This window comes from Botryllus schlosseri, chromosome 9 (genome assembly GCF_051294905.1).
Source record: "Botryllus schlosseri isolate E-star chromosome 9, Bs_hap1, whole genome shotgun sequence".
NCBI classification, from domain to species: Eukaryota; Metazoa; Chordata; class Ascidiacea; order Stolidobranchia; family Styelidae; genus Botryllus; species Botryllus schlosseri.
The window spans coordinates 24,434,690-24,448,107 of NC_137244.1; the positions used below are offsets into that span (position 1 = coordinate 24,434,690).

A 13,418-nucleotide genomic window follows, 5' to 3' on the forward strand; every position below is an offset into this window, starting at 1 on the left:
ATTTGCCGCCGCCATGGTTTCTTCCACCATTGCTACGCGGATGATACACAGGTTTACGGTCTTATGAGAAATAGCAATGACTGGGAGAGCGTGTCATCCAAGTTACAGCGATGTCTTATCGATATTGAGCTCTGGATGACACAAAATCGTCTCAAGTTGAACAAAGAGAAAACTGAACTCATAATTTTTACGCCAACCAGACGCCCCATCGACTACAATCAATTCACCATCAGATTCGGACCAGACACCATCCAAGCCAAGACCTGTGTACGTAACCTAGGTATTCACTTTGACGGCATGCTCTCAATGGAAAAACATATCGACTATACATCAAAGATCTGTTTCATGTATATCCACAAGATCAGTCGAATCAGGAACTACCTATCTGAGGATGCATGCAAAGCCATAATACTGTCGCTGGTGATATCACGGCTTGACTATGGAAATGCTCTGCTTTACGGGGTAAACCAAAATTGCATCGACAAGCTACAAAAGATCCAAAACATCGCTGCTCGTTTGGTAACTCGGTCAAGGAAGCGTGATCACGTAACGCCGATTCTTAGATCCCTTCATTGGTTACCCGTGAAATTTAGGTCTGAATACAAGCTTCTTCTGTACGTCTTCAAATGCATGGAGGGAAGTGCACCAACGTATCTTCGTGAGCTAGTGACAATGTATAATCCCGGAAGAGCGCTACGTTCTCAGTCCCAAATGCTCTTGTCAGTTTCAAGAGTTAGAACATCGACCTACGGCGTGAGAACCTTTTCTTCCTCGGCCGCCATTCTGTGGAACAATCTTCCAATTTCTATCAGACTATGTGACTCGCTATATGTTTTCAAACGCAAAATCAAGACCGTTTTATTCACACGAGCGTTCGAACTAGAGTAGTGTTCTTTCCGCCCTACAACTATGCACTTCGTCTTTTATACATATCGTTTACTTTTATATTTTATTGCCTTTTATGTACAGCGCCCTAGTGTAGTAATTACATATTGTTATATTCGGTGCTCTATAAATTATTATATTATTATTTTCTTTATTCACAGTAAAACTGGTAGATACACACATAATCCGGGGAGCAACCTGCCCCCAAAGGAAAATGGCGAGATTGGAGTAAATTTTTAAAATTTCAGTAATACATTCAAATTGTTATTCCTATGCAATACACGGAGAAGTCAGATTACAGAATTGCAGCAGATGAAGAATTGGCAAGGGTTACAGAGCAGAGGTAGAGATGATTGAAGATGAAGAATCGAAATTACAGAAATTATGCTGTGATTCACAAGTGTAATTTTAGTCCAGTGGTGCATTCAAGGCCTTCCGAAGAATGTGCACAGTGCCCAATAATGTGATTTTCTGGATCATGTCGGATCGAACGTTACCCGGAATTTGTTGGATATGCCTCATGAGTTTTTTGCTCACGACCCCTGTATTATTATTATTAATATTATTATTATCGAAAATTTTGGCTCCTAGGGTGACCAGGCCACATAAACTTTGCTGACCATCAAAATCACGCGACGGGGTTCTTGGCGGCGAAGCCCACACGAGTTTGGTTTATCACACTATGGGTGACCAAGATAATCATTTGTTACGGCCCTCCCTCTGACCAATTGTCTTTATTACAGTCCTTACAATATGAGGTGGGGGGCGCTGGAGCACGATAATTTTTAAAAGGGGGCGATGGAGGAAAAAAGGTTAAGAAACACTGCTCTAGGGTATAACTGGCATCATGGATAATTGAATATCCATTGATAATGCGGTACCAGTAAACCATTTATCGTAAACAGAACATCATATGTGTAAATATACCGCGGTCTCGAACTTCTGCAACGACATAAAAAAATAAGACTGTAGATACATATACACTATGCAGTTACACTTTTTTACGCTATAGTACACATGCATTTGCACATGCATAAGTAACAATGAATATCATGAAAATCTTACCACCAAGTAGCCTATCCTCATATCATAGTCATTGAGGGCGAATGTGCAGCAAGGTATCGCAAGACAATGCTGTGATGATTCGCGGGCCATATCACTCAAACCAACGAAACGCACCAATCAGCGACGCGCATGCATTTCTGATACACATGTCATATCTTGGAAAAATGACACATTGTGAATTGATTTTATAAATCTAGTCATGACGCAAGACGGCCTGTTTATGTTGTTTTCAGTGTTCATAGTGTTTCTACCTCTACATCTATGGTTATTTTACACCAGGCCGACATTCTTTATTATGATTTCTGAGCTTCTGTGTGGGCATTTGTAAGGCGCCGCTATTTCGGATAGGTTGGCCATGACAAAACTAGAGATATAGGCCCACTAGCGTAGCCCGGAGGGGGTGAAAGGGGCCATGCACCTCCCCAAACTTTTCGTGAATTAATATAAAGTCTAGTATTTTTGAGCAAATTTATTCAACATGAAATTGAGTACCCGCCTCTCGATAAATTAAAATAAAAAATAGGCATGATGTACAAAATTGTATCCAACTGTATTCATGTGTGTTGCCTATTGCGCCCCGTGAATAAATGGAAATTGGTAATTGTGCGCATCTCACCAAAGACATTTCTCTTCTAATTGGTTGTGGTACGTGTGGGCGATCTTTTAAGTGACGACAACTGTCGACGGAGGTCAGGCAATAACAGCATGCTTCAACTAAATATATTATCACAAGTCGCTCGCCCGAAGCTCACCCGACAGGAACTCATGAATAGTCTTACCGTATCGTATGAACAATGGACATATAGCTCACGATCAGGGGTGGCCAACCTGCGGTCGTAGAAGGAAATTTGCGCGGCTGCCGATACGTAATTTAATTGGTATGTGCTGGCGGCCGTCGACATTCAAATTTAATTTGACTCCCTAATTTTCGAGTTAATTTTAATTCATTTTGAAATTTACTTCGCGCTAGGTGCGATTAAATGCCACTTCATTTTTCGAGAGAGAGATATGGTATTCTTTTTCGCCTGTACCATCGATATGCTTTGACGACGGAGATGCGATACGGCCTTTTATAGTAAGGTCATCTAGTCTGCACCCCCGGTTTTTTTCCTCCATGCTATCCGTGATTGCTGGGCGCCTAGCAGGATAGCCGCGGATACCAGTTTTCGAGTCTTTGGTCTGACCCGACCGGGGATCGAACCCACGACCTACCTATGGAGAAGCCGTACGCACAACCATTTTACTATAGCACCGCCCCTTGCGATCTGAGCCCCGCAGTACAAATGCGAATAACATGGAAAATGATGCGCCCCATATAGAAATAACTACTTACAGTCGTGTGCTCCTCACGAATGAAATTTATTTCTGGTATATGTTTGGGTGATTCCGCTATACCAACAATCCTAATGGGAGGTCAAGAAAGAACAGCATGCAACTAATCACATGAATAATAACAATTGTCCCATCCGAGGATGCATCATCATTTATAACTTTCTCTAATTATTTAGAAAACACTCCCTCCGTCAACTCTACCAGTGAATCCGATCACATGGTTTGAGAAAGCATAAATCTTTTATAGTAATATGTGCATGGAACTACTAATATTAATGACGAAATTAATTCGTGAATCTGAAAAAAATTTTGCCCGCCGCGATATCAAAACGGTCCGCAGTCACTATTAATAACATGACCAGTGGTCATTGACCACTCGCGATTTCGCTGCTTATAGTAAGCCGATACGAAGAAGTAGATTAGTCCCGACTTCACCGGAAATGGACACGGACAGTTTAACATGGGTATTTGGCGTCCAGTTAGTTCATTACGGCTATGCACTGGAATGCGACCGTAGGCTACATACGGTATCGAAATGCGGCCGTGAATAGCAAAAAGGTTGGGCCCCCTGCTCAAGATGAATAATTGCGTGCCTTCTTAATCTTTAGATCTTTTATCAGCTCTATACCTTCGAATCTTATAATGATAAAGTATATGTAGGACCGCAGGGCAGACTTGGACAACTACCTTCCAGCCAATGATATCTATATATATATCGGTCCCTTCAAGCATATATTCGAGAGCCGATCCGTAAGATCAGCCTGTATTCTGCAGACGTCGGTAGCCGATGTTTATTCACGATTGTATCACGCTCTCCGGCTGACTATCCTTAGCGGTTTAGTGCAACAATGTTACAAGACCGCTCTGGCAATTTTATCATCATCTTTATTGGTAGTGCACTGGTGAACTGGCGTCGCTCTTATTTTATCAAACACTCATACAAATGCAAGGCATGATTTTACTACGCAGGAAATGTGTGTATCTCCCTCCATCAATTGAATAGATTATTACAATACCAGAATCGAAATGTTATCTAATACACGCGCAACTGTTTCTTCTTCTTATAGTCATATATGACACCATCAACAGTGGAGGCTTATTAGGCATAAATTGTACTTCGGACAATACACAATACTAAATGCTGGTATAAAAATAGATCGTATAATGGAACAGTTCATTACCGATTCCGCACGAATGCAAATATAATACGTCCCATCGGGTTACCCGAGATCTTAACTATAGTACGCGACACTTGCAAATGTGACTTCATAATTCTAACAATGAACATATATCTTAACCATAACCTTAACCCACATTCTCAAGTGTCACATGGTTTTAGGTATCGCATGCTCATATATCCACAGACATGCATTACTAGTTATAAATATCATATTTTCACAATGCAAATACACGTTCTGGGTGAAGACATATAATATATTTGATCACAGCCACAGACAACGATGTCGTCACAGTCTGTATTTCAAAATTTGTGGGCAAAATACCTGAGATATGATATCAGTGCAAAGTTTATTCAATAAGTTCAGTTTTCCTGACACAGCAAGATTCTTTCGTAAGCGCTCCCCTCGAAATTGTTAACTTTCGCAAGCCGAACACAGCCGCGTACCTCAATTTAACATCGTCCTTCGTCATAATGTCGCAGCAATGACACACGTGGGCATATACCATAGGCACCGTGAAATTCAATGAATATGCTAACAGAGCATATGAATAGTATGTTTCGTCGATTCATTTTCTTCGCGGAGTGCTTGATTTGTTGTCCTCCAATCGACATGACGGTGACATATTCACAAGCGGGAGCTTTCCCAGTCTTTACTTGACATAAATATGCCACTTCGTATCTTATCGATTCGGAATAGTCGCTTTACTGCGGAACGAAATCGGGCATCTCGTACGGAGTATATCAATCCATTCATCAAGCTGCAATCATATATTGGTCTTAATTTAAAAGATTTAGCAACAGAACAACGTACACAATGATTATACAAAGTATTCGGAAGCTAATCCGAGCGGGTTTCGTTGACATTATTTGATTCTAGTTTTATTATTTCCGAAATGCGAAATAGAAAATTGCATCTGATGCAATTTATGAGTGAATTTAAGTTATGCACATCAGGAATATATAGAAATTCGCCCCGACATATTCTCAACTTTATCTGCAAAATACAGACCATAGTTCCTAGTTGATGATAGCTGCAAATCATGCGTGAGATGCTCTACGAATTACTGTAAGTCAGAACACGATATCACGTGCATTTGATATTCAGCAGATTAGGCGGTAACCTCGAAATTTTTCTCGACAGACCTGTACAGAACACTGTACGGTGCATCATGTAGCACTTTAGCATATCCTGAAATTCGGGCTTGTCACGGGGCCTTCATGATACCATTTCTATGTGTAGCTAATGCTAAGGCATAGTACCAAGCGAAGATAAGAGGCTATTTGATTTTGTGACTACAACATATCTGGCGCACCTGTTCAGCAGACCGAAGTAGAATGATGCCACGTACGGGATCGTGTAGTTTCCGCAGTTTAAAACACCGTTCGAAAATAGACCCGTCACAATGCCGAATGGAACTGAAATAGAAGGCGACTCGATAACCAGTAACCATTCATATTCATATGAAGAAGTGTTCAAAGTATATACATCGGTAATCCGTAATTCAAGTATAGGAATACAACTAACGGCGTGAATTTATATCTAATTACAAGTGGACGTATTGATTTCAAGTCATGCCAAAAGAATATAAGTATATAGAAACTAAAGTTATGAAAATTACCTCAACTATAGCAGTTTCATACATACAGACATACAGCTTACAAAATCACTAATTTCATCTCGTGGAATGTTACATGACGACTAGTTAGTAGAGTAAAGATTGACCACAAAGTGGACGATAGCGCCCCCCGGAGGGGGGGGTAGATACGGTGGAATAATTGCTGTTAAAGTAGAGGGAGTAGACATGGAAAAATATGTTGAGCTTGATGAGGGGTGGGTGAGTCAAAATGTTTGGGAACCACTGGATTAGAATAATGAATTACAATTATTATATAATTGTCTACTATATTCATATTGAAATGAATCCAAATATTTTTCATTTTTCTTGTTCATTTTTTCCATTTTTTTCCAAATTCTCTACTAGTTGCTAACGATTACCCCGGCGAGTGTCAGCCAATGGGTTCATTTCAATATGAATATACTATTCAATCGTATATTGAAGCTCTATACCTCCAAGAAGCTCTTCAATTATAATTTAAAAGCTACATTCTGTAATTCGGATATAAAGATGACCGTGGGTCAGGTGATTTTTACGATTCAACTCTTGGATAAGATGCAAATATATAAAAAAAAATACACTCTACTTCACCGAATGTAGAAAGAAACTGATTAGTATAGTCCCGTTATAATATTGTTAATGGGAAAAAGGATATAGTATATTCTCTGCAATATTAAGATGAAGTCGACAAAACTTTTACTTCTAATAGTCCAAAAATGTAGAAATACTTAGTTGTCAACCAACTCGCATACACTTGGTCTATTTCTAATATAATACAAACTATCCAAATTACTTACGCGTCGTCACTGTAAACGCGCCGATCATAATTAAAATCGTCACGAAAATCGCTATTTCGGGCCGTGCATTCCTTTTCTTATTTTGTTGACCAAGTGTGCTTTGATCCGATTTTGGTATTGTGTTTCCGGCATTAGACGATGACGTGTGGTCTTGTCCGAAAAATCGGGCCGTTGATCGCAACTTTCGATACGAAACAATTCCCGTCAGGATGCAAAATATGACCTGGAAAGTTTCTCGTGTGGTGGGTTACGATTTTATGGATGGGTTGCGGTACGTACCATGATTGTATAAGGCAACGCCAATACCAAGGCGTTATAAATGACATTTTGATGGCCCGCCTCCGAGGTGGCATTGTTCACTTTTGTCGTTACTGTGTGAATGAGCAGTACCGGTTGAAATTGATATGAAAAATGGTCGGGAAAGATAGCTGGAAATAGAAATAAAGTCAATTTGTAGAAATAAACCTATTTTAAGAGCAGTCAGGCCCACTACAGACTACGTAAAAGAATGTATGTAGGACAAGGCTGTTCAAAAATAACTTTTTTCCCGGATTCCAGCCATTCACTGATTAAATCGTCAGGTTACCCTAAAAAACGGTGCACACCAAATTTGGTTCAATTCTAACAAGTATAGGACTCTGCAGATCCAATTAAATTTTTTTGATTTATTAGGTAAAATTGAAAAATAAAAATTTTCAAATTTTTCTGCCAACCTCATGAGAGAGCGGAGTTATTTGAGTTTCTCGATGATAATCCTCGGATTATCCTTGATCGGTGGATAATCCGAGAATTACCAACGAAAAACTCACATAACTCCGCTTCTACTGGTCGGAATTGACTCAAATTTGTTTTGCATCGTCTTTGAAGACAGCTCAACAATTTCATGGGGTTGGAAGAAAAATTTGAAAATTTTTATTTTTTAATTTTACCTAATAAATTCAAATTTTTAATTGGATCTGCGGAGTCTGTTAGAATTTGTTAGAATCGAACCAAATTTGGTGTGCAGCGTTCTTTAGGGTAACCTGACAATTTAATAAGTGAATGGGTGAAAAAAAAGTTATTTTTGAACAGCCCGTAGGTAGGCCTATGTATTGTCAGGTAATTCATAACTGTCCTTTCATCATATTTTCATTCTAAATCAGTTGGTAGGCCTTGAAATATTGCTGCTAAAGTACTATCGTGTCACGTGATTCACGTGGAGTCACTACGAAACGGACATTCACAAATTTGTGCGGCTCTGACTTTGAACCAGTTTACCAGTGTTTTTAGGATTGCGGCATATAACGATTATTTCTTTGCGGAACATTAGTGTGTCCATTTCAAATTTGTATAGTCTGGTTATGGCTATTTGATACGTAATCTAACCGTTCCTAAAATGTTACACATGTAGTGATCTGAGTCTTTCTTGGAATCTGTGTTACTTGTTATTTTCATACCTGGTACAAATGCGAACAGAAAGGAAATAATCCATATCACGACCAGACTTGTAACGATGGATCGCGTACGTCTACTGATATGCCAAAATGTCCATTTGATAGTCATGAATCGCTCGATGCTGAGGAAACATAGATGTAACAAAGATCCCTGTAAAGCACCGGGAAATGTGTACATTTAACATCAATAGCAAACAAACAAATCTATACAGCGATTCAAATGTATGTTATAGCTCGCGATTTAGTCCGAATTTGACAACAAGATATTCCCATCATATACCGTTACCAATTCGTATTCATTTCAACCGATTTGCGCTTTGATCGCACCTTATGCCTGCCCCTCTTTATTTTACAAATCAACTCATTATATCTTATCAAACTACAGCCTTTCACCACACCATGGCTGTTAGAGCCATTATTTTCTTCCCTGTTGAACATAGAGTCCAAACCACGAAACAGACTTGATGGTTGAAAACACCTGTTCTAGTGTTTTCTTTCCGGAATGGTCATTACTCATTACTGCAGCGGTAGATTTCGACCAATTTCTCATCATCAAATGATTTGTCACCAAATTATCTTGCGCTGAATATTATCCGAACTCGAATGGGATATCACGAAACTGATTTCCCGTGTGATATTACCGATTGGCGCTACCCTTCTCGTGTCATTTTCTCATTTCAGAACCCTTTGTGAGCTCAAATTATGTTTCATGAATACGCTTCAACTTGCCAACGACCCACACATTATTTTATAATGAAGGCTAATCAAAATATCTTTCCACGTGGTAGGGACTAGGGAGATCGATTTCTACACGTTAAATGAACCCGTTACAAACGCACTGGTTTATATTTATATATCAATAGTGAAAAATTGTTATCATGCCCTTCTAATATGTATTGGAAGTTTCTTTAATCATAATAGCAGTTTTTTCTTTTGATTTTGTCAATCGATGTTAACAAAATTGATCTTAGATTAGACAGACTGAGCTGCAAACAAGCGGCTGGGTATTCAACTTCAAATGCACCACGTGATAAGAATATTGTAAAGCATTTAATTTCAGAAGTGATTTCCCATAGGATTAACTACAGTTCTCGATTTGCTCGGATTAATCACAGTTTTGAATTAGCAAGCAGAAAATGAACGGGAATGGGTGTTAAAATTGAAAGGTAATGTATTGATCCATGCATTAAAATTATTGATAGAAACAATCCATGATCAGTAAACCACAAAGCTAAGTCTACATATCCCGCCGAGTTGCCGGGCGAGACAGTTTAACGACCCGAGACTCCAGCATACTGGCTGGTCGTGTTGTTATGCAGTGTGTATGAGGTTTAGTACCGTATTAATGCGCACAGAGGAGTGAGACTGTTGACTAATAAATCGTGTCATCTCTGAGCACATATATATTCTTCCCCGTATTCCAGTCAATAGTAGACCCCTACTACAAATTTTACAACTACTCATTAGTATTATACATACGTGCGTTGTCACGGTGACGAGGGATCCAACTAGAATTGCTGTTGCAGAATTTTCGTCATTCCGAGCGTAGATCACCACTTCCTGTTCGGTAAGGTTTCGAACCCACATCATATTGGGCAGCACCGAAAACATCATCAAACACCCAGTCAAACCGTTCGCGATCGCAAGCGATACTAAAAAGTAATGCGTATATGATTACGATGAAACATTCTTCGATTGTGTTAGCCCGGCTTCCCAGTTATTGACCTTATGAAACTAGTAGGGTAGCGAAAATGAGTGTTGTTCGTATAGCGCGACATGATATCACCATGCTAAAATTACGGCTATATCTCCGGATATGACAGAGCATTTTCGAAGAAACTAGGAATCTGGCATATGCGTTGAGACATGATATGCGAAGTGCGTGTAATACCATATACCGACGCTTTAAAGACTGAACACGTATATAGATTACGCAATGCAGGCTTGGATATTATGGAAACGACATGTTCTGATGAAATGAGCAATTTCTCCAGACCTCACAGTTATGGTATGGAGTATATTCAGAACACATCGAAGAAATCTATTATTATGGTGGTAATCAATAAATATATGTGTCGCAGTTTTTGAAAGTCCACCGCTCCGCAGTACTTGTTATGAAGTTCACGTGGCCAAAATGGTCAAGAACCACTGCTCTAGGCCAATGTGAGACGTGGGTATCTAATGTAAAATTTACTTAAAGTCGTTTCGGCACCCTCCTATATTTTCAATATATCGCCATATTTCAGTGTTTTGATCTAATAATTGATCGATTGAAGGTCCGTAGCATCTCAAGGAAGTATGATGGTGATATACTAACTATTTTCTCCATCTCTTCGTGATTGCATTTAGGAATATGGGCTAGGATTTCGATGCCGTGTCAAAGTTATACAAACGCTCGCCTTTTATGTAGTCGTAATGCGACCTCATGTCGGAATTCTTCGCAAAAACCGCCGGAATCAAGATGTTCACGAAAATTATCGCAGCGCCGGCTAATCCCACGAAGATTCCGAACAGAATTCTTCCCCATTCCTTCTCACAATTCGAAAGAGTGTCGGAAAAATAGTTTTGTCTGAGGCACGCCGTTCTGTTGTTGTATGGTGGATAGCCACATAGTCCCGATACTGTCACATATACTCCCGTCGCAGTAGAGTTACTTAACGTTCTGTTTACCGCATTCACCTGGGTGCTTGATGCTGGTATTGGAGCGGTTCTCGTGTTTTCGACTGGATCAAACGGTTCAACCCGTTTCGTTGTTGAATACTTTGAGCTATTCTCTGCTGGTCCTGGGAATTGCCTATTCGCGGTTATAGACGACGTACTTTGCAAACTCTCTGTCGTGGTAATTATTGCCGTGCTCTTCTTCGTGTCTGGGCTGACACTTTCTGAGGCAGGGGGATCGATGGAGACTAGTCGGGTTTTGGTAACTGGTACCCCAGGAGATATTAAAGGAATTGTAGTTGTGACACGCCGCGATACGGTAACAGGTACCCCGACAGTTGGTTGAAATGAGAATGCTTCTGTTGATGTTGTAGAGGACGAACGTGTCTCTTGAGTTGGAGTACGAGGAATGGGTGGAGTTACAGTTCGAGGGGTGAAAATGGGCACCCCTATCGTGGCGCCTATGTCTGGCGTTGACTGCTTATTCTTCGTTAAAAACACCTTGGCGGTAGTTGTAGATGTAGTAGTCTTAATTTTGGGCGGGGTCGTTGTCAGTGCAACGAGGATGGGTGACTCTGTCGGGGGGGCCGTGGGAGGCGGGGTAGGCGATATTGTTCTATCTTTCACCACAGGTACTCCTACTGTATTTGGTCGATTGGGCCGGAATGGAATGTCGATCGGCACTCGCGCTGAAAATGATTGTCCCGATATCACAGGGAATAAAGTTGTAACGACAAGTATATACGAAGATTTCATGCTGAAACTATAGTTGCTGCTGAAAATTTGAATAGACCACGTTTAGTTCAATGGTTCTTAATCTTTACTATTTTTTTTTGTGGTGTATTGAACTGATAAAATTGCTAATAAACCAATGATGGTGATGATGATGACTAACCTGGCGAACCCCGCTAATTTACAAGCCTTCGGCGAACCCTGAATAGGCATGAGTAACAATCAATGACGTGGTAGTCCCACTTCCAAGGTTCCTCGTATGGAAATCACTGAGAGTGAAGGCACAGCAAGTTAATACCTGATACATCTCACTTGAGAAGCCTGGCGTAACTATCCACGATCTTCCTTCGATAGTACTGTCGATTGGATAGAGGCGAAACATACATCTGCGCTTATTTATATCGACAGCTTATGCCTGCTATAGCCCTTTCACAGACGCCGGAACTGCGACAACGCCATCAGCGCGTGCGTCGTGTGATGTCTGGTATGAAGACTATGATACAGCTTAATATTTCTCGATCGTCGGTTAAGAATCGTCACAAGACGTAGTTACGTGTTTCTCAGTGCTATCACGTTTTCTGAGATTCATTATCTCAAGGTTCGTGCGACGAAACACAAGTTTTGCTCAATAGAATACTAGATAGTTTTTCCTATCAAATTATAACTTTTCAATTTAATTACAACCGTTTATAAGCTAATACGAATACAAGATATGCAACCATATGCCCCAAGGTTGGTTTTAGGTGTTTGAACTTGGCGTCATTCTGAATTTATATCAGTCAAAATTGGGAATTTGTGGATGTTTGTACAGTTGGAATTTTGATTACTGCATATTAGTGATATGTAGGCTATGTATGCGATGAACAGTTATCCTGTGACGCGCAATACGTAGCAACTAATTTCCCTTCACTATGTTTCATCATGACGCCTATATAGACTGCAACATATGTTAGTGAGTTTTATAAAATCGATGCGTGACCATCGTTAAAGGCAGCGCATTGCTCCCCAGTTGATTATCTATAGATTGATGACGCGATTCGCAGATCTCAAGTTTCAATATACAACAACAAACCACTTCCAAAATCACTAATCTTCCAAGAACTGCCTGGAGTCTCGACCCTCGTAAATTTCTGAAAAGGTAAATTTTATTGCCTCCACGGTAGGCTATACCCTCCATGGTTAATTATTATTATTCAGTAAAATAAATGACATCTTTGGGCTTATCAAATCATATGCAACTGGTTCAGATCCAGGTTAGCCTCCTTCCATCAGGTTAAGCTTTTGGTGGCGTTCTGGAGGCGTGGCTTAGTACTTTCCTTGTATTGTGAACGCTACGTATAGTTTGATGCACCGATTGATATGAACCAATCCCCGTTTGCTGGTTTGCATAGCTGGCAATGTAATACATATCCAATGATTGATTCCTTAGAAGATTTAATTACAGTGCAATTTCACTGAATAAGCTAAGTCGTCATCGCCCCTTATCGCCCGTTCGTCCGTTTGCGCCCCCTGTGTTATTTTCATACACCGCCCCCCCCCCCTAAATCGCAAAATCGCCCACGTCGGGAACCACTGTTCTATACGGAAATGTCACTTGTCCGCCATTGTGGTATGGACTTGAATTCACAGATGATTACAGTTGTCGTTTGGCTTCGTCAAGTATAAATGATGTCTTATATACATTTTAATAATATATTCATTGCAGAAATATATTAAAACC

At 40.1% G+C, this 13,418-nt stretch overlaps 1 protein-coding gene across 1 annotated transcript; it reads right to left on the reverse strand.

Annotated features, from left to right (window-relative positions):
- Positions 1-4,226: 4,226 nt before the first annotated feature.
- LOC145446581 (uncharacterized) lies at positions 4,227-11,781 on the reverse strand. Its single transcript, XM_080324931.1, has 7 exons — positions 10,708-11,781; positions 9,788-9,960; positions 8,312-8,459; positions 7,155-7,303; positions 6,876-7,098; positions 5,776-5,878; positions 4,227-5,220 (listed from the first exon to the last, which is right to left on the reverse strand). Exons 1-7 carry the CDS (start codon positions 11,720-11,722, stop codon positions 5,088-5,090), a joined length of 1,944 nt encoding a protein of 647 aa, XP_080181057.1. The 5' UTR covers positions 11,723-11,781; the 3' UTR covers positions 4,227-5,087.
- Positions 11,782-13,418: the final 1,637 nt, after the last annotated feature.

Bases quoted from the DNA above. Each gene is read 5' to 3' on its own strand.
- LOC145446581 (XM_080324931.1), bottom strand. From the start codon at position 11,722: ATGAAATCTTCGTATATACTTGTCGTTACAACTTTATTCCCTGTGATA. The intron at 9,961-10,707 runs GCGAGCGTTTGT...ATTACTTTTTAG, and splicing joins GCATTACGACTACATAAAAG to TATCGCTTGCGATCGCGAAC. The intron at 5,221-5,775 runs GTGCGCCAGATA...ATATGATTGCAG, and splicing joins TACTTCGGTCTGCTGAACAG to CTTGATGAATGGATTGATAT.